This window comes from Xenopus laevis, chromosome 8S, assembly GCF_017654675.1.
Source record: "Xenopus laevis strain J_2021 chromosome 8S, Xenopus_laevis_v10.1, whole genome shotgun sequence".
Classification (NCBI taxonomy): domain Eukaryota; kingdom Metazoa; phylum Chordata; class Amphibia; order Anura; family Pipidae; genus Xenopus; species Xenopus laevis.
The window spans coordinates 35,237,429-35,263,788 of record NC_054386.1 but is presented as its reverse complement, the minus strand read 5'-3'; the positions used below and the strand labels follow the sequence as shown (position 1 = coordinate 35,263,788).

At 40.3% G+C, this 26,360-nt stretch overlaps 1 protein-coding gene across 2 annotated transcripts in view; it reads left to right on the top strand.

Moving 5' to 3' along the window:
* Positions 1-26,360, top strand: part of col27a1.S (collagen, type XXVII, alpha 1 S homeolog) — a 162,274-nt gene that overhangs the window by 128,599 nt on the left and 7,315 nt on the right. For both annotated transcript variants that reach the window (XM_018232747.2, XM_018232746.2), the window contains exons 38-59: positions 3,881-3,934; positions 4,548-4,655; positions 5,077-5,130; positions 5,442-5,495; positions 8,037-8,093; positions 10,269-10,322; positions 11,687-11,740; positions 11,836-11,889; positions 12,537-12,590; positions 13,762-13,869; positions 14,134-14,241; positions 17,503-17,610; positions 18,977-19,030; positions 19,296-19,358; positions 20,526-20,579; positions 21,224-21,259; positions 21,352-21,369; positions 21,486-21,521; positions 22,670-22,696; positions 24,496-24,549; positions 25,246-25,414; positions 25,496-25,605. In XM_018232747.2, coding sequence (XP_018088236.1) covers positions 3,881-3,934; positions 4,548-4,655; positions 5,077-5,130; positions 5,442-5,495; positions 8,037-8,093; positions 10,269-10,322; positions 11,687-11,740; positions 11,836-11,889; positions 12,537-12,590; positions 13,762-13,869; positions 14,134-14,241; positions 17,503-17,610; positions 18,977-19,030; positions 19,296-19,358; positions 20,526-20,579; positions 21,224-21,259; positions 21,352-21,369; positions 21,486-21,521; positions 22,670-22,696; positions 24,496-24,549; positions 25,246-25,414; positions 25,496-25,605 — 1,488 coding nt within the window. The remainder of the gene's footprint in view (positions 1-3,880; positions 3,935-4,547; positions 4,656-5,076; positions 5,131-5,441; positions 5,496-8,036; positions 8,094-10,268; positions 10,323-11,686; positions 11,741-11,835; positions 11,890-12,536; positions 12,591-13,761; positions 13,870-14,133; positions 14,242-17,502; positions 17,611-18,976; positions 19,031-19,295; positions 19,359-20,525; positions 20,580-21,223; positions 21,260-21,351; positions 21,370-21,485; positions 21,522-22,669; positions 22,697-24,495; positions 24,550-25,245; positions 25,415-25,495; positions 25,606-26,360) is intronic.

Sequence of the window (26,360 nt, the reverse complement as noted above, 5' to 3'; positions counted from 1 at the left end):
CTGTAGTGCTTCTTTCAGACTTCAGTTGAATGGCTCTATTTCTCCATTTGCTTGTGGGTAATACACTGAAGATTTCCTATGCACAATATTCCTCTCTCTAAGAAAGGATTCAAACTCATATGAGGCAAACTGTGGACTGTTGTCTGATATTAACTTCTTAGGATTACCTTCTCTGCTGAAGACTGTTAGTACTGTAGCTAATTTTATATGAGAAACAAATGCAATTTCAGGCCATTTACTATAATAGTCCATCAAGGTTATAGCAAATCTACAGTCTAAAGGAGCATCTGTAAAAGGACCAACAATATCAATAGCAAGTTTTTCCCATGCTGAATCGGGAAATGTACTGGTTTTACATCTGGTCTCAACTAGTGATGGGCGAATTTGCGCCGTTTCGCTTCGCCGAAAAATTCGCGAATTTCGCGCGAAATTCGCGAAACGGCGAAAAATTCGCGAAATTGCGCCGGCGTCTCGTTTTTGACGCCGGCGCCCGTTTTTGACGCCGGCGTCCGTTTTTCCGACGCCGGCGCCCGTTTTTTCGGAAAAAATTTTTTTGACGCCGGCGAATTTTTGACGCGAATTTTCGCAGGCGTTTCGCGAATTTATTCGCTGGCGGCGAATCGCGCAAATTCGCCGCGAATTCGCGCCTGGCGAATAAATTCGCCCATCACTAGTCTCAACTTAGCTTTGGGTAAAAAGTTATTTGCACAGCCCAGTGAAGTGTTGCTTTGTGGTGAAATTTTAGACACTGGCTGTGTGGCAGGCACTGGTGCTGTAGTAATGAGACCATCAACTAATTGTAGGTTTAATTCAGCAAAGAGATCCCTTCCAAGGATAGCAGTAACCTTATTCATAATGTAAAAGTCACATTTTGCAGTATTTGATTCAAATTGTACAGTCACTGGCAAGCAACCAAGCACAGGGATTGGATCCTTTAAGTAACTGACCAGTTTTAGGGCAGTTGCAACAAGCGGATCGTTTGCAAAGTATTTCAAGAAAATATCCTTTGGTAGTATAGAAACAGCTGAACCTGTATCAAGCATCAGGTTAATGGAGTGTCCCTTGTCAGCAGAAGCAGTACTGACACTGACAGTGCATATAAACTTGTCTGGAATAAATGTACCAGCTTTATCCACACTTAATACTGTGACATTTGTAGTAGTGACTTCATGAACATCTTTAGCAGAACTACGGCAGATCTTAGCAAAATGTCCTACTTTTGTGCATTTGCGGCACTGTTTAGCTTTTGCAGGACATGTAACATGATTTGCAGTGCGTTGTGTTGAACCACAGTGAAAGCAGTATTTTCTATTTGTATTTGCTGTATGGTTTTATACTGTAGGTGAATCCCTTTCCTTAGCACTGTATTTTGCCTGTGACTGTGCATTATTAGGCCACAGTGTTGAATTCACAATCTGTACATTCCCAGCAGTTCCCTGACTGAGAGTTTTAGCCTCTGCTACTGCTGTTTCAATTTGGATAGCAAATGTAATAGCCTTTGCAAGGGTTAAATCCAGTCTCTCTCTAATGCGAGTTGAGTTTGTTTCTTCCACTATTTGGTCTCTTATTAGCAGAGTCATGCAGGCATTACACAACTGTAAGCTTTCACTTTCACTTTCAAGCTGTACAGAAAGTCAGCTTGAGTATGCTTGTGTATGTATGCACAGTACAAGTCCTGTGCACAGTGACACCAGCAGGCCATTTGTATAAACACCACACTATTATTATTTGGAATAAGCCTCAATGAATGATTTTGACACAAAATCAGCAGCATGTCATGACTGTTGGGTCTGTTGGTTTTCTATTATTCTACTACACCTACTAGTAAATTATTTGCCATGTAGAAATGATATATCTCTTACATATCTCCCTTTCCCTTTAGTGACAGATTTTTTGAGTATAATTTGACAGCAAAGAACCAATGACTCATGACAATAGTTATTGATAACCTAGAGCAAGAATAGAACCTCTTAATATAAACATCAACTCCCAACATCCCTTTATCTGATGAGTTGGTGCAGGAGTTATGGAATATCTATTTCACAATATTTGGAAAGCCAGAGGATGCCTCACCCTGGCCTGTGCCATGTTGGAATACCTGGAGAAGATAATTTGGTACTGGATAACAGGCTTGTACATAATATTGGATGTGTTCCTGAAGATGAAGCAGTCACATTTAAATTATACAGCTTTAACAGACCTGAAAAGCTAACAGAACAATATTTACTGTACGTCATTCTGTCCTGCACAGATCCTGAGATCATGATTCAACCATATGAATACCTATGACTGTTATGTATTTGGGATTGTCCTCAGCTGCAACAGAAAAATAATCTGTTCCCAAGCAAACATCTCTTAATAAGATCAGAAACAGTGTGCCTTTGTGGTATATGTTTAATAGCAAGGATTTTCTATAACATGGTGAATGGCTCCACAGGCAGTTAAATGGTTGAGCAGCAGTCCATGTAATTCCATGCCAGCTGGCTGTAAGGCCTCCACTCCGCTCCAGCAGCTATTCTTCTTGATTTCTTGGGCCATGGACAAGCCAGGGTATCTTTTCCAGTAAAGCCATTGTAGAGCATGTAAGAAACCCAAGCCCACTTCTTGGAATGCCTCACTCGAAGGGTTTTGGCACAGCAGATACTGTGATTGCTGCAATCTTCTCAGGAAAACACATGCAATGATGAAAATGCCTGGGACCGCCGGCAGACCGTTCCCATTTATGGTGTATGAAAACTGTGCTGTCTAGGGCTATTCAGCCTATTAAATCCAACAATTACATGAAGAATTTATCTCCAAGTGCCCTGAGCCAATGTCACATGGCCAGAAGGTGCCAGGTCTGCTATTCGTTTGTGTTTTCTTTTGAATATCTATAACTTTCGAAGCCAAGAACTATGGCTTATTAAAGAAGACCTCAAGTTAAAATGAGCCTGAAACAAAGCTGTCTGATCTACAGAAAGTGCACATCTGGGTTTTTTTTCTAATGACAAAATGTTAGTTGAAGTGGCTTCCAAGGCATTATTACAGTATCAAGATTTATATAGGCTATATGGCTTTCCAGCTGCTGAACTGCAACTTCCAGCATCCCTCAAAAGTCAACCAATTCCATAATTAGCTATTGAGAAAGTTTACCTTTTTGTATTAGTTTCCCATTATGTTGGCTAGTAGACATCTTTGTGGTTGCCTTCCTACCAATATTTCATGCACCACATTGCTCAATTCACCCGTCTATGTGAATTTCGCAGTACGATACCCAACACCAGATTGCCCAGCCTCCAGCCTCTCTCTTCTGTATATATGGAAACCCGCTTCAGAAAATAATCTGTTTCTCATAAATCTGCAGCAGTGTTTGGAGATCAGGGGCTGCCTGTTTAATCCTGCTAATTTCCTGTGCCACAGCTCCCTCATGAGCAGAGCTGCAATGTTTAATACATGAAGACATTTCTGTGTCTGTCGGAAAGAATGTCTTGTGGTTTTGCTCGGCCTCTCTTTTTCTCTCTCTCTGTCTATGGCTGCCTCTCTTGAATTCATCACCCCTGCTTTCCTCTCTCTGTGGGATGAGCATTGCTGGGAATTGAACCATCACTGGGGTTATCGGCAGGTCCTACCTGTAAAACAATATATTATTTATATGCAATATAGTGAGATTAAAACCCTTTTATAGTGCAACAAATGGACACACACACACACTTTGTGCAGTATGCCACAGAAATGCCACAATGCCATTTCCCAGAGAGTCCCTCAGTAGAGAAGTGCTCACAGTGATAGAGCTGGCCAATTACTTTAGGTGGAATAAGATATTTTTAGTCACCCATAAAGCATTGTGATACATGTGCAAATGTGGACTCCACATTTAATAACCCCCCTATTTGCCTTGCAGGGTGTGGAAGGAAAGCCAGGAAAACAAGGAGAAAAAGGAAAACCCGGGCGAAAGGTAATTCTTGAGACATCTTATTAAAGCTATTCTGTTGTGATTTTGTGATCTGAGATTATAATGTAGTTGCATTTCTAAATGGTACGGTTTCCATTACAAACAATTCACTATAATATGTAAAATTGTATTCCTGAACCAACAAATGTAGTTTAGTAAGCTGTATTGGTGTGTAGGCAGCTATATCAGGTCATTGTGTCTGATCTTGTGCTTTCAGAAAGAGCCAGCACTTCACAATGGAACTGCTTTCAAAGCTATTGTTTCTACTAATCAATGTAACTGGAGGAGTTGCAGTGGGACTTGGATTTTTATTATTGAGTGCTATTCTCATATCTTTGGAAGTATATGGAGCATTTTTAGCAATGCAGGTGTCAGGGAGTGGTTATCTTGTTACATGCCCATTGTTCTGTTCATAGACTGCTAACGTCTAATCCCATTTCAAAATTAAATATTAAAAAAAACGGGCTTCCGTGCAGAATTCTGCCGGAGCAGCACTATTAACTGGTGCATTAGGAAAAAAACAGAATCCCTTTAAGGTATCCTGAGGACAATATCATCAGCAGCAATACAAGAATATAGTAACATCTTTTAACTAATGGGGATTCTTTCATTTCAGGGGAGCAAAGGCTTTGAGGGACATTTAGGAGAAACCGGTGTTCCAGGCGATCCAGGGCCTATTGGGAACCAAGGACCTAAGGGAAGCAGGGGCACTCGTGGACCTGTTGTGAGTTGCATTTTATTTATTCCATTGTGCACTTTCTACTCCACAGAAGAATATTGTTTTAACCCACAAAGGTTCAGAAACATTGGGACTTTAGAGGGATACAGTCACAGCCTCAGAAAGAGGGCCTTACATATAGGCCGGATAACATGATATTCAAGCGTGAATGCTTATGTGCTCTGCTAGATATTCCTTGCAGCACACCCTGAAGGCCAATTAGAGTGAGATATGGAGAGAAAACATATCTAATGTCCTTACTCTTAATATGTCATTGAATGCTATATAAACTTGCCCCACAATTGTGGCTGTACAATATAGTTTTTGGGTGGAGTTCCCCTTTAAGGTAAGGAACCTTATGCAGACTCTGTTATATGTCTAAAGGTATATTTCATAAACTAACCCAGATATTTTGTTTTCTTAACAGGGATCCCCTGGAAGAATGGGTGCACAGGGTGAACTAGGAATGCCAGGTTATCAGGTAATACTTAAAATAAACCTTATTACACAACTGCTGATAGTTTATAGGGGTTAACTGTGCCCACATTGGAATTCATGTGATCATACATGGAATTGTTCCAGCAAATGCTTTTTTAAGCACAATGGTAGCACCGCTAGTAATTTTGCATAACATTTTGAGGGGTAACACCCTTTCATCAGATATTGACACCACATACCATAACTATACCTGTTCCCACATAAATTACTTTTACAAAGTCAGATCTACTTGTCTCTTTCAGCACATTGATGCCTAACAGATCCAATGAGGCTTATGTTTTTTTTCTTTTAAAGGGACATAAGGGACCCCCTGGTCCAATTGGACCACCAGGAATAAAGGGTGAAAAGGTAAGTGAGCTTCCTTGCTTACCTATAAAGTATCTTGGTGACCATAATAAAGGGCTGCTTTGTAATTTAAAGGGACATATCCAAAGAGTGTTTTAGCATAATGAATGGAAATGTCATTCTAAGCAACTTTTCCAGTATTTACTTAAACATTTGTAATGGTTTTTAAATTATTTATAAATGTTATTGCAATTGAACATAGTATTTGTTTGTTCCTTTCTGTTCCTGGCTTCTAATTCTTGAAACAGCAGCAGCCAGCTGATTTACAAAACTGGAGGAAGGGCAAAAAAGGAATAAACACTGGTTTCAATATAAGATATATTTACAAATAACTTGAAAACACCATTACATTTTTTTTAAAAGAGATCAAGAGTCTGCTTAAAACCTTTCACATTCACTAGGAGCCCCTTTAACTCCCTAGTTTGTTGTACCTGGTTAAAAATAAGCAAGGTATCACAGCAGGGTTGCTGGGTGCCATATAGTGCTTCTTTGGGTCCTCTTCTCTATGGTTTCAAGACAGGAGCATGTACAGTTAAAGCTGATCTAGGTCTAGCTATATCCTTTCCTGAGGAAATTAGCTGCTAAGTTTCCCTCTTACTTTGTATTGTCTCTTCTTACTATCCAGCATGGACCTGATTACATGGTGTAGCTTGTACCTAAAGAGCTGGTTAAAGGCTATACCAACCCTGGAATGTCTGTTTTTTGGGCCAGATAAAACAAATTACAAACAGTGTAGCATGGCGTTAAAGAAGTGGGAAAAGGATAATAGATAATTTTATGAAGTTTATGAGTTATACTGATCTGTAATACAGATGCTGAAAGATTTATTTGATTATTACTGTACTCCCAGAATCCTTGGTCAGTCACTTTGAAGGCTGCCGTTCTCATCTTTTGAAGAGATGCCTATTCAGCGTGAGGATAATAAAGTTCCTTTTGAGTAGGTTTTTGTTGCTCATATGCTGACTCAGCTCCATGATAACCAGTTCAGGCTAGATTATGACTCAAGTTTCTGGATGGCATTCAGCTTGTCTCTCTATGAACTGCGCAGATGGATCCAGCTGGACCGAACTGTAGTCTTCATTGTTACAGAAGCCAGTCGCAAGGGCTCATCCAGAAAGCAGAGGGGAAACTCCCTTGTTTGAGAACAGTTATAACTCAAGGAAGAAGAAAAAATAGAATGTGTACTATGTGTGACAACAATGTGACTCTCACGGTAGGGGTGGGGGGGAACACCACTGTCAGGAGTGACAGAAACCAAATATAAAGAGTACTGTTGGTTAGGCAATTGGTCACTCCAAGGTTGCTCCATTTTTATTTCTTGGCTTACCTTGGGAGTCTTCTCCATGCAAACTCCACCATTGTTGATGATATTCTTGCCTGTGGCACTAGGCACCTCCACAACTGCCATTCTACATCCACACTGGACTGCCAACACAGGGATGTGATTCTTTAAAACACAGAGGAGCCAAAAAATGATACTTGAACAGAACCAACGCTCACAGGGCTTTTATTAATAATACCTAGACCAGTTTTAAATTGGGACTGCATCTATACAACAAAGCTGCAGATGAGTTATAGCAAGCGCACTGTAGATTCCTCTCTACTTGGAGCCTCCAGATGGGATGTTTTTGTATATGAACTTATCTGTGTGTGGGCCATCAGCCAGCTAGAACACTCTTAGCTATGTCTGCATTTGGAGCTTACAATGTTTATGCTTGGCCCTCTCTTCTGCATTTTTACTTGTCACATCCAAGTCTCATTCATATTATAGCCCAAACAAACTGTGAGTTTTTTTTTACTTCCCGAAAAGATGACTGTACTACAATTTATAAAGCTACCTCCATTGGAAAAAAATGGTGACAACTTTTGAATTGATGCAAGTTCCACAATCTACAAAGCATCAACAGAACAACAAACACTAATCTGTAAAATATCAGAAACCAAAAAAAAATCATCTATGGATGATCACCAACTGTACCACTCTGCATTGGGAACATGCCCATTTCTCTGCAAAGATCAACATTGGAAGAGACCTGCTGCTTCTCCTCAGTCGGACCTGCCCTGCACTAGAATAGGCAATGACAAAGCTGATGGTGCACATCCTACAGGGGGGTTTAACAGATGTATCAGATGTTCAGTCAACAATGTGCAGTTTCAGCCATAGTAATATGAGCCATAACAATTTTAGGGTCTTCAACTAGAAAACAGAAAGAGATGTCAAAAGTCTGACTCAAATGAGCCTGGGTCTCAGGACTATTTAACATTTCCTCCTTGTGCACAGCTGTAGAGCAGACACTGGGCCTTTTAACTCCATTAAATGACAATCTGGCTCTGTGGGGTTTAGCATCTATTTCAGATGAGCAACCCCCAGCTCAAACCCAAAACTCGCATTTCAGCAGTTCCAGTTGCTGTAGCTTGCAGGCTTTTGTGGGCAGGGCTCCCTGCGTGCTTGTTTGCTGTTTTGTTTCTTCTCATTGTTCCTAGTAATGCTTTGTACAGCTCTGTGGAAAATAAATATAATACTAATAAAATGTGTTTCCACAGGGAGAACAAGGGGACGACGGGAAGGCAGAAGGTGCCCCTGGAGCTCCCGGAGACAGAGTAAGTCAGCCTCAGAAAAATTAAACGACTGTGTCCATTATTTCTTAAAATAAAACTTGACATTCATCGTCTTGATATATTTGTAGCACATTAAATGATGCAGCTTTGTGTGGGGGATTCTTTTGGTTAACATTTGCTCATGGCACGTCCTTCTACACATCTGCTGTGTTTTGGACCCATAGGCCTGTGGCACATGTGTCATTTTATAGCCACTACTTGTAGCAGAAATAACAATATACACTACTGTCTGAGAAACACTTTCCTTTCCTTGAAATCAGTCAACTCTGGCTAGAGGGCACATTGAATACCTCTGCAAGTAGTGGCAGTTAAAATGACTTGGGCCATTGATCTAGTTGTGTAGCAACAGCATTTTTTAGTATACAAGATATTGCTGAACTTCTCCAAACCAATGCACTGATCTCAAACAAAACACAAGCATCTCCGCCCATTTACAATAATTCATTCATTGGCTCTAAAATGGCACTAAACAAATCATTTAGTTTTTATCAACTTTACTTTACTTCTGACCTATATAGAAGTCACTTTTGCTAGCAGCAAAATAACAAGAGATGCTTTACAAATTGGGAAATTAGCTACGATACTCTAAGCAAGCCAAAATAATTAGATGCTGCCATTTGTCTGCCAAAATAACGTCCTCCTCGCCAGTGTGAGCTAAGGCAGATACCAGTGTTTTTGAGGTTTCAACCTAAAGGGATACTTTCATGGGAAAAAAATGTTTTTTCAAAACACATCAGTTAATAGTGTAGGCAGCCTACAATATGTTCTGGGCATGCCTTCACCATTTTTAATGATTCTTCAATAAATTTCTATTTTTTAATGGACGAATAATCGGCTCGTTTGGTGCTCCATTTTTCTCATGCTCTATATACTTAATAGTGCTGATCCAGTAGAATTATGCACTGAAATCCATTCCATTGTCAGGTTTCCCAGCTGCCTCCATTCATAAGACTTGTGCTCTGATAAACTTCAGTGACTCTTTACTGCTTTACTGTAAGTTGGAGTGATATCACCCCCCCAGCAGCCTAACAACAGAACAATGGGAAGGTAACCAGATAACAGCTCCCTAATAACAAGATAACAGCTCCCTGGTAGATCTAAAAACAGCACTCATTAGTAAAAGCCAGGTCCCACTGCGACACATTCAGTTAGATTCAGTAGAACAAACAACAGCCAGAAAGCAGTTCCATCCTAAAGTGCTGGCTCTTTCTGAAAGCACATGACCAGTCTAAACGACCTGAGATGGCTGCCTACACACCAATATCACAACTAAAAAAAAACACTTGCTGGTTCAGGAATTAAATTTTATATGGTAGAGTGAATTATTTGCAGTGTAAACAGTGTAATTTAGAAATAAAAACTACATTATAAAAATCATGACAGAATCCCTTCAAGCTAAAAGGAGCCTTGGGGCAAGTTATAAAACAACTGCATAGCGGCAATGCAGCCTTTTATATTGTGTCATAATTGGGGGGCTGATTCACTAAATTCGAGTGAAGGATTCGAAGTAAAAAAACTTCGAATTTCGAAGTATTTTTTGGGCTACTTCGACCTTCGACTACGACTTCGAATCGAAGGATTCGAAGTAAAAATCGTTCGACTATTCGACCATTCGATAGTCGAAGTACTGTCTCTTTAAAAAAAACTTCGACCTACCGAAGTCAATGTTAGCCTATGGGGAAGGTCCCCATAGGCTTTCCTAAGTTTTTTTGATCGAAGGATATTCCTTCGATCGTTGGATTAAAATCCTTCGAATCGTTCGATTCGAAGGATTTAATTGTTCGATCGAAGGAATAATCCTTCGATCGTACGATCGCAGTATTTGAGCTAAATCCTTTGACTTCGATATTCGAAGTCGAAGGATTTCAATTCCTAGTCGAATATCGAGGGTTAGCTAACCCTCGATATTCGACCCTTAGTGAATCAGCCCCTAAATGTATGCTAGTGAATTCTATGTGATACCAGGTGAAAAATTCCTGCACCAATGGCACCCCTCACCATGAAACTAAAAGCAATTATTGAAGATGAAAGGATACCTATAGGGCATAAACATAAAGCACATTGTGAATAAAAAAATATCCAATGAAGTACAATTTTAATTTATAACTAAAAGTTAACTGGGTTCAATGGATATAATGGTTTTAATGTGTTTTAAAGGGCCCTGTTGGTGACCGTGGAGACAGAGGAGAGCCTGGAGACCCCGGATATCCTGTAAGTTACTGATCATCCATGTACACACCTTGATTGCTGGTTTCATTTGTACATGGATTATGTAAGACCTTTGAGGCACTAGAGCGTTGTTATTATAAATCCTTAAATTAGAAAATAATGGATTAGAAAATAAGCCCCAGAATAATTTGGCTTTTTGAATAATGATACATGAGGACTAGGCAGTCAAATTTGTTACTACCTGTTGGTTAATGCAGTGGCAATTAGCCTAAAGTGAACACAGTTCGCCAGAAATATGAACATGGGTTTCTCTGTAAGAGGAAGCATCTTGATTGTTATATTTGCATGTATGGAAAAGGTACCCAAACACCACTCTCTATTAAAAGCAGCCCTATGTTCAGCTACTGATGAGGATTTATATACATGCCTACACTAAAATAGCAAGGCAAATGTTTTATGTACTTACCATTGCACTCAACATTGGCAACAATGAATCTTAAAGCCATTTAGGGGAAATCTCAGCATTTTGGTAGCCCTGTAAGCATATTGCTACATGATGATTTTGGCAATTTATACTAGCTGTATTATAAACATTTGCCTATCAGCAAGTGAAGGTCAAAACTGGCTGCAACAGGGTGAGCCCAATGAAGAAGAAAAGCAATGGGTTGCTAGAAAGAGGTAGGGCATAAGATGTAGTGGAAAATGTGTTTTCTGTAATGGCCTTAAAGGAGAAGGAAAAGCTACAGAGGCATTTTATTGCCAATAGCTGCAATAGTGCAAGTTAGAATGCTATATTTATTCTGTAGAATGTTTTAACATACCTGAGTAAACAGCTCTAGAAACTCTCTGTTTGTTTAGGATAGGAACTGCAGTATTAACATGGTGTGACATCACTTCCTGCCTGAGTCTCTCCCTGCTCTGGGCTCAGATTACAGCAGAGCAGGGGGGGGGAAGAGGAGCAAACAGAGCATGCTCACGCCCAGGGCAATAAGGTTTAAGCTGAAGGCAGGAAATCTGATACAGAAGCCCATGTGTACACAGTAGAAGGAAAGAAATGGAGAGTTTCTTTTGACACGGGACTCAGACCAGCACTACTTTGGGGGTTTACTGGTATATTTAGATGGACCTTTCTGATAAGGCTTACTTAGTTTTAACCTTTCCTTCTCCTTTAAACATTTCAGATATAGTCCAAACTACTGTTGCACACAGACTGAGTGAATCAACTTTTTAGTTGTGCAATTTTATTGACTCAAACAAAATAGACAAAGGGAAGAACATCTCAACAGATGTAGACCAAGGGAAAACATTTTTTAGCAGCTCTGATGAACTTACAGAACAAATATATGTGTAGGTTACTGTTTCAAAGGCCGCTGCAATCTTTAAAATCAATTCTTATATTACTTAAGGGTCAAGATGGACCAGATGGACCTAGAGGAAATGCTGGGCAGCAGGGTTTACCGGTAAGATCTCTAGTCCTGTCCTGTCTCTCTTATAAAAAGAACAATACTATGAGCCACATTAGTTGAATCAACACCTACCCATTGTACATTTTCAGGGGCATCCTGGACCGCGAGGTCTTCAGGGCTTACCGGGATCCAAAGGCGCAGTGGTACGTTCTGCCGATTTCCTCCAGAACGGGAATAGCAGCCTATAGGGATCGTATCTGAGTAAGAGATGCTGCCTTCCCATCTCCTTGCACTGAGTCTCCACTGCTTATTGGGAGGAGGAGGCTGGTATCATGCAGAGCTCTGACAATCTATTTGTGCCCTGTCTGTCTATAAAAAGCACATAGAGCATTATGGGATACGTGCACATAGTATGCACCAAGGAACATTTACAAATCACTAGTCATACAATTCTGTATTTTTATGTCAAGGAAGGAAAAAAAGGAAGTGTTTGTAGTTAAGAATGGCTGATTCTGCTGGAAATACTTCCACTGGCAGCCTCTGTTGTTTGACAAGTGAAAACAGCACACTTACATTTTGTAACAGAACTTGTTTTTTAGCATTAATAACAGTTTGGCATTCCCTAAGCCGTGTTCATGATGAGAACATGTGGATAAGTGAATGCAGATTTTGAGTTACACTTTTAGCAGTAAGATGGGGGTCTGCGCCAGCTAGAAATGTAGGGTATTGTAAGTACCTTTTACATTTTACTAGGTTTTTATTTTGCTTAATAATGAGGGCATCGCCATACAGAACCATGACCTGGTCACATGTAGGATCTGGATTACGTTCTGTTTCTTGTTTTTTCTAGGGTCTGAAAGGCAAGCCTGGAAAGCCAGGGGAGCCGGGAGCACGTGGACAGCCTGTAAGTATTGTTCTCTGTGGTATCTTTCACAAACCAAATAGACAGACCTCCTATGTGATTAAATTTTTTCAGAATTTCTGAAAAAGCAAACCAGACAGTAGTGGACAAGTCAACCAACCCAACTGCAATGTGCTATACTAACGGAGGATTCTAATATGTAAGGTCTCCGTTTCATTTAAGTATATGCAAGCAATGTTTGGATATGCAGTGCACCTTAAGGGTCCCTTAATATTAGTTAGCCAATAAAGGTATCACCTTTATACTACTTTTGTTATTTTTTATTTCAAAAGGCTTGTCCTGTAACATTTTTACTGGCTAACAAAGTACAGCAACCTGTATTTGTAGCACATAATGCCATTTGTGTGCAGTATTTTTTTATTTTTTTTTAAAGATTTTCTTTATTGGATTTTTTAAACATTTAAGAGCTAGAAATGAGAAGAAAAAAAATATAGAAAAAAAAGAAGGTAAAACTTCTGAAGGATCCAAAGTAGAACTGAAAGTAAGGAGGGATGGACCTCGTTTAAGTATCTGACAGTAAGGCTAGGAGCGAGTGGATCTAGGTGGGCAGACTGAAATGAAGTACCCATACTATCCCCTTCGGAAGGAAAGTGGAGGACATTTAGGTGCCCTGGATCTCCCCCATCCAGGCTTTCCATATTTTTCCATATTTTCCTGGACTGCCTCTAGCCGTGTATGTTAACTTTTGATTGGGAAGAAGTATTCTAAACAGTAACTAATCTGTTCCCAGAGTATAGGATGCCATACTGTTGGGCAGCCTAAACAGTAGATGGGGTCGCAAGTATAAAGAACAATTACAGTAATATTTTGGCTTAAAGGCTCATTTGCTAGAAATCCAGCCTGATGGCCAATTAGGATAAGATTTGGGGTGAGTGCTTCTTGTTGTCCTAGGTACTCTTAACACCCAACAGTAATATTAAATAATTGTCTATGGTATGGTTTGCCAAGATTCAACTATCACAGCATTCTTGCTCCTGAGCACCACTGCATTTCTTTTTTTTTTAGGGAGTGATTAGGTGTGTTGGACTGAGAGACAATAACATTGTTTGTCCCAGTGACTACCCCAACCCACGTTGCTCAATCACTATAGTAGTCATAAAAAAATAACTCATTAGATATATAAGTAAACTGTATCTGCTGGTTTTGCCTGCAGGGTACTATAGGTATGACTGGTCCAAGGGGAGTAGTAGGAAGACAGGGCCAGGAGGGCCCTGCTGGACCTGATGGAATTCCAGGAAAAGATGGAAGTTCAGGACTTAAGGTAACATAAGTACAGCTCACTCTGGTTGATAATGGTTTAGCCATATACAGTAGAACCCCCATTCTACCGTTTTCAGGGGACCAGAAAATTTTTTTGTAAAATCCAGGAAAATGTAAATCAGGGAAATGTATTAATATACAGAAGGGACCACAAATAAACTGTAAAATGTAAAATGAGGGGAAACTTAAAATCAGGAGACTTAAAATGGGGGTTCTACTGTAACTTTATTGAGAAAAGAAATGTAATTGTAACTATTCTTATTAGGGAGAACAAGGAGAAGATGGGGAAATTGGCCTTACTGGTACATCAGGAAAAAGAGGAAACACTGGCGTTCCTGGTTTGCCAGGAGCTCAGGGACCACCAGGATTCAGGGTAAGGACAATGCCATGCTAAAATACCTTAGACCAGGGATCCCCAACCTTTAGCTCATAAGCAACATTCAGAAGTAAAAGGAGTTGGAGATCGACACTAGCATGAAAAATGTTCATGGGTGCCAAATAAGGGCTGTGTTTGGCCATTTAATATCCCCTATGTGGATTGTCAACCTACACTGAGACTCTGTTTGGCAGTACATCTGGTTTTTATGCAGCCAAAACATGCCTTCAAGCCAGGAGTTCAAAAATAAACACCTGCTTTGAGGCCCCTGGGAGCAACATCCAAGGGGTTGGAGAGCAACATGTTGCTCACGAGCTACTGGTTGGGGATTATTGCCTTAGATAGACCATCTTTACATTTGCCTGATTATCAACGTTACTGTCCCAGAACCCTAATATGTAAACCATAGAACCCAGGCCTTTGTATATACAAACTGAAAAAAGCTTGTAGCCATTGTTTCCTGCCACATACACAGCTGTGAGCGGGCACAGGGAATAGTAATGCCCTGACACACTGCAGTATTATTTCTTTTTAAAAATCCACTTGGCTTTCTGTATAGTGGTAGTTTCATTTTATACACCACATGTTGGCAGGTCAAATTATACAAACATAATGATGTCATAGAAACAAGCCTATAGAGATCTTTGGCAGGGATAAGGGCCGTAAAAATCAATTGAAGTGGTGCATCTGGCCCGTGGTCATCCCATGCTTTGGCATAAACACTATTGGTACGGGATCTATTATCTGGCACTGCTCCATCTACACAAATTTTCATTGTAGCCGGATTGTCTGCATTCTGTTATTAACCAGGCAACGTATTGGATTTCAACAAACCCCACACAAATGGTGGTGGAAGATCAGTTATGCTCCATCTTTGTCCTCATTTCCCCTTGAGTGTGCCCCATTTACAGACTATGGGGGTGGGAATGAGATTGCCCCTTGCAGCTGGAGCAAGTTGCAGCAGTACTAATGTTACATGTAGTGCACCCTTAAATCCCATGTGGCCAAGGGTGCAGCAACAGTAACTGACCACATAAAATTGGTTATTGTTTTGTTAGGGCACATTATTCCATGTAATGCATCAGCTTTACGAGATGAATTCCAGCAGCTCTGCCACCTGCTTTATCTGTGATTTTATTGGCCATATAGTACAGTATCTTTTTCACATACTCGATAATGTGAAAATAGCACTTCCCACTAGATCACTATACAGTATGTTGTTGGTTTTAACCATTCCTTGACAGGAACTTTTGATCTTGTTGTAATTAGTGTGGCCAGACAATGCTTTGTGCAGCACAGATCACAGAGGAACCTGGGAACTCTACGGTGCTGGCAGTCAGGTAGTTGGCCATACAATCTTTAGCAGAAAAGCTGAATTATTCCAGCAGAACTCATGTCAGTACTAAACGTGCCAGAGTTTCATTGTATCCCTGTACAAACTGATGGCAAACATATCTATCCTATCTTTGGCAGATCCCATCTGTAAAATCCCCTGTGAAATCTTTCTCCACCCTCTGGCCTCTAACCTATATGCCTTGGCTTCTTATGGAGGGAGGTAGGAGATGATAAGGAAGCCTGTAGCCAGCCAGCTTTACACACTGGGGCTCATTCTCTAAAGCTTGGCAATTCTGTCCCAGTGCATTAACCCATGGCTATACAGTTGATTTCTAGGCAAGACTAAACATAACAGTGTTATGGGTGTTTATAATGAGCACAGTGGTCTCAGGCTGTATAACCAGGTCACTCAAGAAGGCTAAATTCCACTTTACCAACTGATATCCACCCAACAGTATCAATGTCAATCTAGCATTAGAGAGACAATTGAAGTTGTGGAAGTGAAGTGATAGGGATGGCACTTGCTATGCAGTTGGGACAGTTGGCAGGGTAAAGGCTTGAAGATGTCTATGTAAAGCAGAACATGCAGAAAAAAGCTAGAGAATAAGACAGAGGCAAGCCTGGGCATTCATTACAGCTTGCAGAATATACATACTGGCTGCCAGGGTAAAGCTGTGCATGTTACTGTGTCATTGTTATATACAGACAGCCAATATAAAACATTTTATTTAATGGAGGTATTACATTTATAGTGTGTTATTTGCGTGCATCCAATTGGGTGCCTTACAGCAGGACCTTTTCAAAACCTACAATTGATTTTGACCAGTAACATTAAAAAAGTGGAAATATTCAATTCATTTAAGGTTTATATCTGTTCCCTCAGCACCTAGAAAAACTTTTTCTTTATTTTATATGAAATAGATTTTCCTGCTCTACATGATAATAGTGTCAAGTTTTTAGCTTGTGTTTGTGTTTAAATGCATGTAAACATTTTCATTTTTACTCTTTCTTTACGCAGAGGATGAGTTCTTGTTATTTGCTGCCCTCTGGTGGTTAGACAAAATTACTGTAAATGCACAAATGACATTATGCTCAGGGGATTACAGTTTTCAAAAATGTCCATCTGCAAGTGCTGTATTCCACCTATAGGGAATTGTACCTACAAAATATAAGAGAAATGTGAAATAAAATGAGAAAACAAAGGCTTAATATTGATATACATATGATTATACTGAATTTAAAATACCAGCCCAGAGGTTCAACAGTGCAATAACAGGAATGATCCTCTAGGAAGCTACTGGGGGGGCTTCCTAGAGGGTATCTTCACTGTTAAAGGGCTGGTAAAGAAGCCTCAAAAAGGTCCCTTCTAAACATTTTCTCATTATTTTGACTGATTACTTTGTCAGTTACCTTGTTATTAATGAACTCGAAACCTCCACTGGCTGCCTTGACCTTTGGCCCAGACTCTGACCTATTCCTTTATTGAGCTAAGTGGGATCCGATCAGTATGGGTGCTTCTGCAGAAACCCTGGGACCCCTTAAGTGATTCATTAACAGCAGTGCCTCTGGGACCCAATTATGTCCTGGTGGGAGCCATAGTGACAGCCAGTAGCCTCATCCCTCTCTCCTTTATCAGACTGGTACTTAAAGCACCTTTAATAAATGGAATGGATATTGCAGTGGCAGCAGTACTCTTTCTCAGCCTCTGTTTTTATTTATGATGTGATTTCTAGTTGCTATATGTATAAAATTTGTATAGCATTTGCAGTATTGCTACAGTTTGTGCCAGTTAGGAATCAGTACAATGGTGGCACACAGCTGGCAGTGAAAATTATTCCATGCAAAATATTGTAACTACAGTAAATATCTGACATAGTCTTGCATACAAATAATTAGTTACATTATCTTTTCCCACTTTTTTAGGGTGAAAGGGGATTACCTGGTGAAATTGGGCTGCCAGGAAAACGTGGTGTGGAAGGGGGAATGGGACTTCCAGGAGCCAAAGGGGAGCTTGGGACCAAAGGCCAGCCAGTAAGTACCATTGTTAAATGGGTATAAATACACTGGCTATTTGGAGACAAAACCTATCCATAAGCTTATCTATCTCCTTTTAACATTAATGTAAATTGTCAGTGGGAAGCACTGCATAGTAGGTCAAATATGTCTCGTGAGGCAACTTTGGGCTACTTTAGAAAACAATGGCGGCATGTATGTTTTTATTCCAACTGCAATTTACATTAATGGTGGTAGAAACGCAACATGGGACATTTTGTCTCCCGCTCTAGAGGATCTTAAGTATGGGCAACAATAAGTTCTGGGTTACAGGGCTCTTAAGCAGAACCTGGTTTTTGCACAGTGAAGGAAAATATAATTCGTTGGACACTCATTACACATTTGAAGTGTTTTTAAAGTTATGTGTAAATACTATTGTTATTGAAAACGTTGAAATTGAAAAAGTATCTGTTACTTTCTGTTCTCTGGTTCTGATTCTTGAAACAGTGTAGCACAAACCATTTCTCCAGGTCGCCAGTACGGAACGCATATTAGGACATCGTCAGGGGAAATCCATCCCCTGTATGCGATCTCCTATGCTAGAGGAATGCAACGTTGCCTGCTTTTACACTCACCGCTCCTCAAAGCAGACGTCAAACCTCGCTCCTCCCTTCTCAGCTGTTAGGTCCTGCTCCTCACTCCTCCCTCCTCAGCCATCCGACCTGGGTCCTCGCTCCTCACTCCTCCCTCAACAGCCATCAGTCCTGGGTCCTCGCTCCTCCTTCCTCAGTCATCCGTCCTGGGTCCTAGCTTCTCCCTCCTCAGCTGTCAGCTGTAGCTCGAATTTGATTGCTGCAATTAAAAAACCTGAAAAGCCTATTGGCTAAAAGGAATGGCAAGATCAAGTAACTATAATCAGGGTGCAGGGCTGAATATGCGTACCCTAAAGAGTGAAGAGCAAGAGCTGATGACTAAGGAGGGAGAAGCTAGGACCCAGGACAGATGGCTGAGGAGGGAGGAGTGAGGAGCGAGGACCCAGGACTGATGGCTGAGGAGGGAGGAGTGAGGCGCAAGAGCTGATGGCTGAGGAGGGAGGAGCGAGGTGTGACATAAGCCTCGGAGGATGGGTGAGTAAAAAAAAAGCATGCCATGTCGCATTCCTCTTGCTTAGGACAGCGCATGTAGGACAACGATTTCTCCTGACGATGTTCCGTACGCCAGTTGCCTTTTGTTACATTGCTTCGGGATTCAGAACGAGCAGAGGAGAGAGAAAGCCTTACTGTAACAGAAAAGCTTAGATGTATCTTCAATGACATACTTGGTTTTACTATATGTACTTATTTTACTTTGTCATCCCCCCCCCCTAGGTTTTACAGCTCAAACTTCTTTTTCATTCTCTTTTTAGGGTGACCCTGGGGAGATGGGGTATCCTGGCATCGCTGGACTATTTGGACCCAAGGTATGTGTGTGTACAGAATATATATATATATATATATATATATATATTTCTACTGTCAAGCTGCTGCATTCCAAAATGTTTTTATTTTGCCCAAATAAAGGAGCCAAGCATTTTGTTATTAAATCTAGAAAAAGAAAGATCTAGCAGTCACTAACTCAAGCACTTGGAAAGCAGATCAATAAAGAATCATTTTCATGCTTGCTCAGTGACACTATAAAGATTTTGTTTTTTATATTTATTTATTTTACTGTGTTGATGTTCACAGGGTCCTCCGGGTGATATCGGATTTAAGGGCATTCAGGGACCAAAAGGACCTTTAGGTTTAATGGTGAGTCCAGGATGCAACAGGGTGTGTGTATCTCACTACTTATATATGCAGCATTGATATGTTTTGTATATTCTTTATTTTCACTTTTCAAAGACAGAAACAAAAAACAAAACGTCACATCAAAATAGACAGAAGAAAATTGTACATATACCTGGCATACTTCTGGTGTCATATTCATGTTCACATTCAACAGGGTATATTCCGGTTTAGCACTGATATGTTTTAATATACATTAAGGGCCATATTTATTAACACTGGAGACAAACATCACCAGTGATGTTGCCCTTGCCAGCGATTGTACTTGAATAGTCACCTATGCATTAGCAACAAAAGTAATTATCTTATTGGTTGCTATGGGCAACATCACCGGTGATGTTGGCCTCCAATGTTAATAAATATGCCTCTGTGGTACAGATAGGAAGAACACTATTCAAAACATAAAATGACTCAGGCATTTAGACCTTGAAAAATGTTTCCAAATGGACCAAATTTGCACTCTAAGGGGCCAAGTCACCAAGCTCAAGTGAAGGATTCAAAGTAAAAAAACTTCGAATTTCGAAGTGTTTTTTGGGCTACTTCGTCCATCGACTAAGACTTCGAATTAAGGATTCGAACTAAAAATTGTTCGACTATTCGACCATTCCAAGTCGAAGTACTGTCTCTTTAAGAAAAACCATTCCAAGACCATTCCAAGTCGAAGTACTGTCTCTTTAAGAAAAAACTTCAACCTCCTAGTTCGCCACCTAAAAGCTACCGAACTCAATCGTTCGATTCGAAGGATTTAATCATTCGATCGAACGATTATTCCTTCGATCGTCCGATCGAAGTATTTGCGCAAAATCCTTCAACTTCGATATTCGAAGTCGAAGGATTTTCATTCCCAGTCAAATATCGAGGGTTAATTAACCCTCGATATTCGACCCTTGATGCATCGGCCCCCAAGGGCCAGTTATTTGCCCTGGGGGAGCTAAAGATCAAATCCTATTGCTTGAAAATACATGTTGCTCCATGATGAGAAGCCATGCTCTGTTACTATGATGAGAGACAGCCATTCCTGCAAGGATTAAGCCAGTGCACACATGCCTCATTACAATTTTCATATTTGTTGGCATGTGTTTTTGACAGTACGAAGCATTTTTCCTTAATTATTTTGTTTGTGACTTGCAGGGTAAAGAAGGTGCTGTCGGACCTATGGGTATTGTTGGACCAACTGGAAACCTTGTAAGTACTTGACTGTTTGCCAATTAAAGGACCACTTGTTCCACTGTAAACTCCCTCCCCACCCAAAACAACAAGTAATCATAAATTCCACTGAGTCTGGGACATTTCTGCATTTATAAATATATAACCAAATGAAACACAATAGTAAATTGATGATTAACAGGATACATCTATAAGGTGATTGGATGTTGTAATATGAACTAAGGTTACAGCCATTAAGCATAGAGGAATATCAGCTCTAAACTGGTAGTAACCTATTTTGACTGAAATATTTATCAGACTTGAAGATCTGGTTTATTTTCAACCACAAAATCACATGTAGGGAAGCAAAAAGTTGAAAATGTTGCATCTCACAAAGAAATACAGTCTATCAGAGGCTTCCACTGATTTTGCCTGAGCAACTATTGGGGTAACCATATAATTTTGGAACTATAGAGGAATCCCAAATAATGGCAAGTTGTTTAGATTTACAATCTCTCTACCCCAATTGGCCACCCATGGATAATATTTGGGTCATGACAGAGGTTTATAGAGACCTTTGATTTGATGTGATGTTACACTACCCCAGCTGGCTTGGTATGGGATATGGGCATGGCATTCAGTAAGTGGTACCATCTGTAACACGCTTCTTATGTTTGTTTTAGGGGCCAGTCGGAGACAGAGGAAGTCAAGGGGACAATGTAAGTTTATATTTATTTTGATATTTCATTGCAGTAGAATTGACTAATTCACTTTACTCAAACATATTCTCCTTTGTTTCCTTTCCCTATAGGGAATGCCAGGTCCTCGGGTAAGTCTTCAATTCAAATTTCAAATGTCCTATCCTATCAGGTGTAGGTATTGCTAATAATTTAAAGCATCATCATTGTGATTATATGGTATTTACTTATTTTTGTCTAATTGTAGGGCCCTCCTGGTCCAAGGGGAAAGCCTGGTCCACCGGTAAGAATGAAACCACTTTAACCATTCTCAAATTAATGCTGCCTGCAGATACAACCAAAGGAAAGGCACAACATATTTTCAATAAAATCCATTTTCTGTGCTGAACATATTACATTTGGACTGCTTTATACAGTGCAAATGTTTCAAAAAACATAGAACCACAATAAAGTTGAGTGCCAGACTCTTACCTGTAGTTGGGTTCTTCAAAGCTTGCAGATGTGTTTGCACCAAGAACTTAACCAGGTATTCTGAGATAGATGTTTATATCTGCAATCTGCAGCATGGCAAGCTGGTAAAATTCGGGTCCAGAGATTGTCCTTGTGCAGGATGAAATCTATATTTTACAAGCATGCAAACAGGCATTTAAATGCAGAGATGTAGTGGCAAATATATATATATATATATATATTCACAACGGGATGTAAAGTCTTCCCCAATGTGTGCAAACAAAAAAAAAACAGTATTTATAGTGAGTAAACAGTTAATAAATAGTAATGTTTATAGCAATGTAGCTGTCAGCATCTACACTCTTTGGGACAAAATCCTACAGTAACTGCTAATTGGGCATTTGGATGTGATTTCTGTTGGTGCATAAGCTACATTAGGAACAAGCAATGGTTGGCATGCTAGCCCTTTTATTCCTTTATGTGGGGTTATCTACATTATTTGGTATTATTAAATGACCCTTTCTACATAAAGATGAGACATTGTCTCATGAGACTTGAGATGAGACATTTAAACAGTAAATAAAAACATGCCTTTTAAAACAAAAATATTGGCTAAAGCTGGCCAACAGATCAGATGGCTGTTGCCATGGATAGACTTATTGCTCTGATTGAATTGGTCATTATGATGAAGCACAGACCCATGAGCCCAGTAAACTCAATAATATGGGTCCAAACTTAGTGCCTTTTTCCCTCTTGGCCGGTGTGCAGTGTGGATATAAGGAAATAATGCAATCCACCTGTCATTGAGCACACAGGGCTCTTTAGTTTTTGTCCAAAATCTGCCCTGTCTACACAATGACAAGTGGTTTACATTCACTCTTGTCACTGCATAAATAAGACATTCTTTTGTTTTCTATGCCAAAGTAAATATGCCTAAGACAAGTGCTCAAAGGGGTTTTAACCAGTCTTTTTTTTTTCCAGGGCCCTTCGGTGATCCTTGATTCATATGTAAGTAGAGTAGAATGTAATCACGTACTCAATGCTTTATTTCTAAAAGATATACATACATTTAATCACATTCCTGTAAAATGCATTTCTCATAAATGGCAGTCTTTTTTTAATGCAATAAGGCCATACTGCTGAAATGGGGCACATTTCCTTGTAGCTTAGGGCACAATGCAGAGCTGCACAGCAGGTTTAACTACATCATAAGTCCACGCTTAAGCATACTGCAGCAGGTCAGGTATCTGCAGAATACCCACAAAATGGCTGGGGTCAGAATATCCCACATGTCCCAACTGTGCGGGTGGTTTGTGGGCACCCTTTAGCTGCAGGTAGGGAGTTGGCCATTTGGGAGGTGGGAAAGGGACAACTCACTGTGTCCTGGCTAAAACGAGGCACTGCATGACCTTAAGACGATCGGAGTACCAAAATAGTGCATGTAAGCATGTCAGGTTGGGTGCAGGTCTGCAAAAACAGTTGCATTCAGGGCTCTACTTCAGCAGCTCTACTTGGCAACTAAAAGTATGTGTACTGAAAGTAGCTCCATCAGAGTCAGCATCCACATGAGCTCATAAGTAATTAAGCCATAGTTCCATCAGCATAGTACAGCAAACAATTAGCCATGAAGCCTATTGTATAGGTGTTCCCTTTCACAGACAGAAGTTGAAACTATATAATGAGGCCACAACAGGGTTTCATCAGTTAGGCCAAAGGCACACAGAGTGCTGGCTTCGCTGCTCTCAATCTTCGTTTTCTGCAGGTGGAAATAAGCAGACCCTCTCCCTTCCACATCTTTGTTAATTTGCACTGCAAATTCTGAATGCAGGTACCTGGAGCATAGATCTGCCTGAAAAATGCATGCTTCTGCATTTTTTGGACCCGTCTTTGCTCTGCTCCATGTACCTACACACAGGCGGAAGGTGTACTTTTCAGTGCAGATATTCAGAGCCAGATGCATCGCCCTCCCGGCATGTTTATGGGCGCTGAAGAGAGGAGCTTGCTCAGCCAGACTAGGGGTAGCCAACAAGGAAGGTACGTTCCTCAGGCCCCCCCAAGCTTTACGCCCTAGGCACATGCTTCTCCTGCCTACCACTAGTTCCGGCCCTGATCGGAACTTGGGAAAGAAATTGATCCGCTTCTCTCCACCTGCAGAAAAGACACAGACTGAGAGCAGCCTTACAGGAAATTTGTGCTGCACTGGTTTACACATATCCTCCCAAATGTCACTGGAATGATGCACATTTATTTTTCCAAACCAGTAAATAAAATTACATTAAAATGAATAAATCTGTAATCGTAGAGATTTGGATTTAGGATTAAATAGGATGAAAGTATGTTTATTAATGAAAACTGTTCATTTAGCATAACAGCTGCATATGAGTCTAATACAGACACACATAAAATTTGCATAAGTAGTCACGGTGCACAACTGCATTTTACATACTAGAGACATGTAGCCTAGAGGCCTAGCTATTGCAGCAGCCAGCTGCATCTCTCTTAAGGACCAATGTCTTTAAAGCTTTTTTTGGCCTGAGGTACATAGAAATGAAGGCACTGTAGCATCATCACAAAGGAAGACTGTTGTATGTGTGTGTATTTGTTTTTGATTAGAAACAGTAAAGCTACTGGCAGTATGCACCAATACACTGTCACAGTCACATTGTATACCCTTAGAATACCTGGCAGCAATAACTACGGTATAACTGCCATCCAACCAACCTACAATGAACAAAAGGTCAGCTTAACTGATTCCAGGCCTGGCTTAACCCTATCATGCATCCTAAAATTTATGTTTTTCTTTCCAGAAGCAAGAGGACTTTGATGCATCTTACCAGGCCCTCATGGACTCCAGTGGACCAGTATGGCTTCTCTTTAATTAAATAATTTTATTCATCGTTTTTGGTATAGTCAAATTGTAAACACACAAATCACACAGTTTCTTTTATAATGGCCGATTAAAGTCCAGTGCAGCTTGTGTCAGCCCTAGGCAAAGGGGTAGATTACATTTTAAAGTAGCAATATAGCAGGGTTAGTCGCATATGCGCTAAATATCCCCCAAATTGCTGACCCTTTGCTGATCTTCATGCATGTTCCTCCCTTGATGAGATTATAAACACTTGGTTCCTGTACAACTGGGGTCACAGTGCACATGTGCAGACCTGCTAAGACCTGAAAATCATAAAACAGATTAACATTAATACTGAACCCTCACAGTTATTCTTATTGTTAATTATCTTCCTTGCTGTCTTCCAAACTGCAGTTTGGTTGCTATTGTTCCTGGCTTTGCTATATACACTTAATAGTGCAATTCACATAAACACCATTCAGAGTTACTTCTGCCCTCTCTATTTCCCACCATATCAAAGTATGTTAATCATGACATTATGCACTTATGTATCCATATATTAGAAATGTTCTGAATCCATGATTTTTGTTTTACTATATCCTGTAACATTTACCTTTATTGCCATACACAGTGATCTATTCTAGAATGTATATTTAACATCCAAATACATCAGTAGCATCTCCTAAGCTTTATCTTCATTGTATTGCAGTCCTATCGGAGTACCAACTACATGATGGTGGACCAAGGATCAGATATATTTAAGACCCTACACTACCTCAGTAGCCTTATCCAGAGCATAAAATACCCACTTGGAACAAGGGATAACCCTGCTCGTATCTGCAGAGATTTGATGAACTGCCAACAGAAAATGGGAGATGGTAAGCAGCTTGTTGGGAAAGGGCAAGTTATGTATTGTTTTTGGATTAAAACTGTCCACTAAATGAGACTTTGTTTTACAGGCACTTATTGGATTGACCCAAATATTGGCTGTTCTTCAGACACCATTGAAGTCACATGCAATTTTACAGAAGGTGGCCAAACCTGTCTTAAACCCATTACAACATCTAAAGTAAGTTGTTTACTAATTATAAAACACTTAGAGAAGTTACTAAAATGGCAAAGTTTGGTGGCCCCAAGCCTGGCACATTGAGTTCTCATTTGGCACCTCCCTCTCACACTCTCACACTACTGCCAGCTGCCTGTGCTCCCGCCCCATTGTTTTAGGCTGCAGTTGACTAAAATTAGAAGGCAAAAGGGGCCAGGAGAAGGAAATACCATACAGCAGACACTGCAGCCCAGGCCCTCATGTTCACCCCTAGTTGCGAGGTCTGCTGCATGGTAGTTATGCCAGATCTCTTCAGCAGAGTTCATTAGAAGGTTTAAACTAGTGATTCCCTGAATCCATAATTTTTGTATTTAGGCAGAAGATTTGCCTGTGTTCTTAACCAGAGCCAAACTGTAATTTTGCCATTTTAAGTAGTGGCCTAACTATAGAGGAAGCAAACCCTCAGTTACAGGGGGGCCCAGCCCCAGACTGTGGGGTCACCTTCCTCTATAGCCTTAGAAATCCCCACTCCACAGCTGCTGTCTTATCTTACATGGCGTGAGTAGGGGACATGGAGCTAGAGTGACTGAAGAAGTGGCACGTCATTGTTATGCCACTGATTTTGAGTTGTCTGGTGCTTTCAATTCACATAATTTATGGGTTCAACTTTAGTTCAGCTAGGCTCTTAAAATTCTTTTTGGATTTGAGACATTCCCTAAAATTACTCTTAGAATAGCATTGCACTTTTAATTTGTTGCTGGCCTTTAAAATCATTCCAT